The sequence below is a fragment of the Eleutherodactylus coqui genome, chromosome 8 (genome assembly GCF_035609145.1).
Source record: "Eleutherodactylus coqui strain aEleCoq1 chromosome 8, aEleCoq1.hap1, whole genome shotgun sequence".
NCBI classification, from domain to species: Eukaryota; Metazoa; Chordata; class Amphibia; order Anura; family Eleutherodactylidae; genus Eleutherodactylus; species Eleutherodactylus coqui.
Window position 1 is genome coordinate 169,236,963 of NC_089844.1, and position 6,326 is coordinate 169,243,288.

At 42.3% G+C, this 6,326-nt stretch overlaps 1 protein-coding gene across 1 annotated transcript; it reads right to left on the minus strand.

The window, feature by feature from the left end:
* Positions 1-1,265: 1,265 nt before the first annotated feature.
* LOC136577666 (calreticulin-like) lies at positions 1,266-6,115 on the minus strand. Its single transcript, XM_066577576.1, has 5 exons — positions 6,058-6,115; positions 3,253-3,379; positions 2,914-3,008; positions 2,075-2,160; positions 1,266-1,992 (listed from the first exon to the last, which is right to left on the minus strand). Exon 5 carries the CDS (start codon positions 1,875-1,877, stop codon positions 1,524-1,526), a length of 354 nt encoding a protein of 117 aa, XP_066433673.1. The 5' UTR covers positions 1,878-1,992; positions 2,075-2,160; positions 2,914-3,008; positions 3,253-3,379; positions 6,058-6,115; the 3' UTR covers positions 1,266-1,523.
* Between the last annotated feature and the right edge of the window lie 211 nt (positions 6,116-6,326).

A 6,326-nucleotide genomic window follows, 5' to 3' on the forward strand; every position in this document is an offset into this window, starting at 1 on the left:
GGTCCCTTCTATCCAAATCTCACACATCATCTTTCTTACTAGAAAAAAACGAGACGGCACACAGGATATATGTCTAGGGTTATCATTTATTTCCAGTATATACTTTTATTATATCGCTAGTATTATTACACTGTTTTACTATCACTGTTATAATATCACTAGTATTATCATTCCATCACTATTATGCTATTGTTATTCTAACGCCATTATGTTGTATATAAAGCTACAGACTACTGCTAGACTCATTAGACCATTTGTACCCTATCACTAGTATTATAAGGTTACTGCTATTATCAGTGTACTATGTTGTTCTATTACTAATTCTAAGATGCCTAACCCTAACATTGTTGATCCAGAAGAAGGCGAAAACACCCCGGACACATTCAGCCAATTGGTGACCAGGGAAAAATTCCTTCTTGACCCCGGGAAAAGGCGATCGGTTCTGGAACCCCGGATCAAAGCCTCTAAAGCAATTATCAAATTCCTAGTATTATATCATAAACCTCATTAAGACTATTATTTTATGATTTAAAGATTATTATTACTTTGTTTATAATGACTAATATTATATTATTACTTATATGCTAATACTATTATTAATACACTATTATTAGTTATATGCTAATATTCCACTATTACTAATATTACACTGTAAGTAACCCTAAAACTTTAGATCCAGAAGAAGGCAAAAAAACCCCGGACACATTCAGCCAATTGGTGACCAGGGAAAAATTCCTTCTTGACCCCGAGAAAAGGCGATCGGTCCTGGAACCCCGGATCAAAGTCCCTAAAAGAATTTACAATGTTTATGATTTTCTGCTATATTATTTACCCTACAACTAATATTATTACACTGTTTATACAGAAGGTGATTATTTTTTATAATTAGTAGTATTACACTATTATTACGTTTGTTTATATTGTTAGTACTCCACTATTAGTAATATTACACTAACCTCAAAGCTAAAGTTATTGATCCAGAAGAAGGCGAAAAAACCCCGGACACATTCAGCCAATTGGTGAGCGGGGAAAAATTCCTTCTTGGCCCCGGGAAAAGGCGATCAGTCCTGGAACCCCGGATCAATATATTACAAATATTATATTATTTTAAGAGTATTATTACTACTGTTCCTAATTACTAATATTACACTGTTATTATGCAAATATTATCACTCCTTACTATGATATCATTTTGAAATTACAACTATTGTTTCTTATTACTAATATTACACTGTTATTACATGTATACTAATATTACACTGCGCCTAACCCTAACATTGTTGATCCAGAAGAAGGCGAAAAAACCCTGGACACATTCAGCTAATTGGTGACCAGGGAAAAATTCCTTCTTGACCCCGGGAAAAGGCGATCGGTCCTCGAACCCCGGATCAAATCCCTTCCTACTATTATTGCTGATATTATTATTTTTGTTATTCTACTATTACTTTATTTTTGCACTATAACTATTATTCTAAAGATTATTATTATATTATTATCACTACTGCTGATGTTACTGCAATAGTTCAGAGGTGGAAAGTTCTTCGCAGGATCGTCCACACGATGTTCTTCTTGCCCCACATGCGGGGGCTGTCGTGGCGGATGGAGTGCTGCCTGATCCTGCGTCTTCTCAGTGACCGGTCCTGAATCCCTCTCAGTGGGTCAGATGGAACATCACTGCTGGATTCCTGGTCCTCTTTCTCATCCTCAAGATCTTCTTCCTCTCTTTCCTCCTCCTCTACTTCCTCATCCTGAATGTTATTATCTACTTCCTCTCTTTCCTTTTCCTTCTTCTCCTCTACTTCCTCATCCTCAATGTTCTCCTCATCTTCTTCCTTCTTTTTCTCCTCATCTTCATCATCCAGCCCTTCACATAGCATGCGAGCGATGGCTGCTCTTGCTCGCAGTGCCAACTCTTCCTTAGTTGGTCTTGGTCTGATGACTGAGAGTTGGCCGGTATTGTCTCTGGGCTTCAGGGCTTGTTGGCATGAGGCGCTTAAAAGACAGTGGATCAGTAAACTGTGTACTCAGGTGACTACATACATACATGTCCTTGATAGCTGGCATGTTTACTCACCTCCTTCTTGAAGAGAGGGGATAGGAGGAGTTGCATACATTTCGTCACCCGTCGGAACTCCTCCGCCGACGTGACGCTGGCATAAGCTGAAGAGAGAGAACAAGCAGATAATGAGCTCAATCATGAATGTAGAGGAAGAGGCACAAAACTGACAAATATATGTAACCTGCTCGCTGCTCAGAGTATGACGTATAAAGGTCAGTTGGCAGCCGTCCATTCTCTCTATCTCCACCCTGATCTCCCATCTTCATGGTACAAGGAACATGTATCCAAGTACACGGCTGAAGTGTCACCCCTGGAAATCAATGGATCTGGCTTTCCTGCACCCAGGGCAAAGTGCCCAGCCCTGTGTCCAAATACTCTGATCAAGGTGGACTTGCTTGTTGGTGCCCCCCTGGTTTCCCCAAGATAACATGACTCCATCCAAAAGTATAGTAAGGACAATGTATATACCAGCCTTTTTCTAAGGTTTATTAAATTTGGAGTCTATTAGTGAGGCATCCAGTGTATTCCTACACACTCCAGACATTCCAGCTTTCCATCAGCGGTGTTACATCCTTCATAAGGGTCTTACATGAGAGGACCCAAGTACCTGCTCACGGCTCATCTTCCCTCCTTCTGGGGTTTCCTCAGGTTTTATATCTAAGAGATACCAATTATGAAATGTGCCAAAACAGAGACTGATAGTCCATTTTGGGCTTTTCCACTTCATTTTCATCATTTTGTGCCAGAAATAATGACCGAATATGTTATGACATTATCTTGGTCATTTCCAGGGTGCTCTGCACTCGGATCTAATCCACAATGGATACCTAGGATGAGGAAATATCTATTGCTACCTCTAACAGGTCCTCGTAGAACAGGTAGAGGACGTCCTTCTGCTGTCTGATCTTCCACCAGCCCTTCACATGGTCACTCCATGGCCCAAAGGCAACTATGGGTAAAAGGACAAATATGAGCATGGACAGGACATCTAGAAGGTGCCTGCTGAGGGTCGTAATTCTATAACAGCGGGGGTCTCACAGGCTGCAGACCACCGGTTTAGTAACTGGTATCTGCTTGGTAGAGGAAGCATTTCCTTGCACCAGAGAAGGCTGCAGTCCAGTTCCCCTACTACAGACCCCTATAGGAGTTAACCCTTATGCTACCAGCATCATGAGAGGATCCATTACTCATACCTGTTCCTTTTAGGAAACCTTCTAGATATTCTTCAAGCGTCCCCGGATCTGGGTGCACATAGGACATGCGATAAAAGTGATAATATGACACAAATACATCCTTAGGGTTCCGAGCCACGTAAATTATCTGCAGGGAGAAAAGGCGACAAGAAGTTACTGATTCTGCCATGAAAGGAGGGCGAACTAGAGATAGAGATGTGATCGGCCTGATGAGGGAACACATTGAGTTATGAACCAGGCTCTACGCAAGAGAGATGGCCCTGGGTATAGGAGCAGGGGGTGATCAGGGTCTACAGAAGGGGAGAAAGCTATTGAACGTGTATGACCACCTTAACTCCTTGACACTAAATGGCATACATATACACCCAGCAGCGGCGGGGTTTGTATGGATGGTGAGCCCGTCCTGCTCCATAGACAGCGAGGGCCAACTGCCTCTGACACCATCCACAACAACTGCAAGCAGCAGTCACACCACTTTTGACAGCGGAATTCAAATGACCCAATCGGCATTAGGGTGTCCCGAATGGCCCCGCAGTGATGGGATTGTGCAACACTGCAGAGGGGTGATCCTGGGCACCTGGCTAACGTGAAGTGCAGGGAGGGATAAGCGCTGACGTGTCATGGTGGCACTTACCATGCTCTGGTTCCGGAGGGGGTGACATGGGGGGTTGTAGTAGATATCCCTCGTGATGCCACCATTCCCACACGCTGTTATTCTACGCGGCGGAGTAAACACGGAGACTTATATATAGTACCTCGGGTCCTTAGGAACAGTTAGGGCCCAGTATAACTTTTACTTGAAATAAGACTTGAACAGGTATTACAGGTACAAGTCACTTGACGTACTGACAGGCTATAGCTCAGAGGTAGGGAGGATACACAGGATCAATGCGGTCCTACAGTCCACATTATCTGTAGGTCACCGGGTACTGAATTGGGAGCACTCCGGAGGAGGAAAGGAGTAGGAAGGGAGGGGGAGGGGTGTCACTCCACAAACACTCTGGCGGACAATTACTCCAGAAAAGGCTTAGCCTAGATACACCCTGCACAACATACATGTGGGTGTCACAATCAAGTACCTCTGTGAGGTGATCCTAGAGTTGGACGGCCGCACAAGAAAACGCCTGTATTGTGAACGGGTACCTGTTTTTTTTTTAAAGGAAGTTGGGGGCTGCCCTCTCTCTCCTCACATCCACTCCAAATATTACAGGATGTCGCTTTGTCTCTTTCATCTTCACCTACATGGAAGCTAAAGGTGCCTTAATGCGGCTCTGTGTTAGCACTCTCTCCTCCTGAAGATAGACTCTTCCCACTCTCAGGCACTCACATTTATACCACATGACACTAGAGAATAGATACATTCAGCAGACAGAGCCAATAGGCAATGGTTTTATTAGTTAACCCTTCAGACACTGCAGCTGTGCAACACATACAGAAAGTGACAAGACAATTCTACACAGTGCATCCACATGAGACTATACATCTATGACATTTATAAAGGGGACCAGGATAATGTTCTGGGCCACTACAATTGCATTGGAACAGTTTGGTCGTAATGGCAGCCCAGAAACTTCTGAAGGCCCCCAGAGCTGCCATGTATTTCTGCCTAATAAGATGCGCTGGTGACCTGTCTAATAGAATGCCAGAATATGAAGTACTGCAGAATATGGTGTAAGATCTAACGATCGCAAGTTCAAGTCCCTATTACAGTAAAAAATAAAAAACAAACAGAGCAAAGAACCCCCCATAACATTCAGTATCACCATGTCTGTACAAATACAAGCAAAGCAAGCAAGATTGCACTTCTATTGGTTACCCTTTCTCCAAGAAGAAATTTAATGAAGTGATCAAAAGGTCGTATAAACTCTAAAATGATACCAATAGAATCTACAGTTCATCCCAGAAAAAAAAAAGCACGATCGATGGAAAGATAAAAAAAAAACAAAAAACTTATGGTAACCAGAAGATGGCGGCAGAAAATATATATTTTTCTCTTTAAAAAGCAGAACAACAAAAAAATTATATATGTGTAAAATTGGTATCATTGTAATCGTACTGACCTACAGGATAAAGTCATCATGTAACCTTTACTGCTGTGTACACCGTAAAAACAATCCCCCTTCCCCCAAAAATGTTGAAGTTGTGTCTTATTCCATTTTACGGCACATAGAAGTGTTTACATTAATGTGAATTGTATATTAAAAATAGTAGAAGTGAAAAATATAACTTGCGCCACAAAAATAAGCCCTCAGACAGCCACATTGTTGGAAAAATAAGGGAATTAAGATTTTTCATAAGTGGGAGAAGAAACCAAAAACGGAAGAGACTGTGCAACTCTTTATATAGGCTGTTTGCAGGCAAGTAGGCAGATTAGGTTCTACAGCAAGTCCAATAGACCTGGATACATTGTAGTAGGGGGACCAAACTCTACAAGACAGATTTTGCTCAAGCAAGAAATGGACCAGACTCTTCCAATAGGCACTGCAAAAGAAAACGGACCAGGTACTAGGGGAAGACAGATAGCAAAAGAATCAGGCTGTAAAGAAGGAAAGACCGACCTGTTATATAGACCAGCCTGTATAATCTAATGAGAGGTAGACCTCATCATACAAGCCTTCTATACTGATAAATCAAGAACTACAGCAAGAGTTATAGGCCAGCCATTATAGCATGGGAGGGAAAATGTAAAAGGCCTGGCTATAAGGGGAGGAAAAACGGGGATTCACACCAAAGTGAAGGAAATCAAGACTCCATATCAAACCAGACTCCAGTGAGATCAGCTGTGGTCTACAAAGAACTCACTACCTTGGACTTCTTCTACCAGAAGCTGCTTGGCAGGAGGTGCACGGGTAAGTGAGTTTTAATCACGCGGGGAGAGTCCATAGCATTAAGGATCTCCGTTCCTGAGGAAGAGGTGACAAGTTGGACTTATGTATGAAGGAATGTGATGACAACATAAGACATGGACTCCTACAAGGCCGATGGTTCAACAAGGTTTTGGTGTTACCTGCTGATTTGTTGGGCAATTCAACCCCCCCAAAACACTGTAAAATAACTTTATTGGCACCACTTAC

Coding starts and splice junctions, on each gene's coding strand:
- LOC136577666 (XM_066577576.1), bottom strand. CDS start 1,877: ATGCTATGTGAAGGGCTGGATGATGAAGATGAGGAGAAAAAGAAGGAA.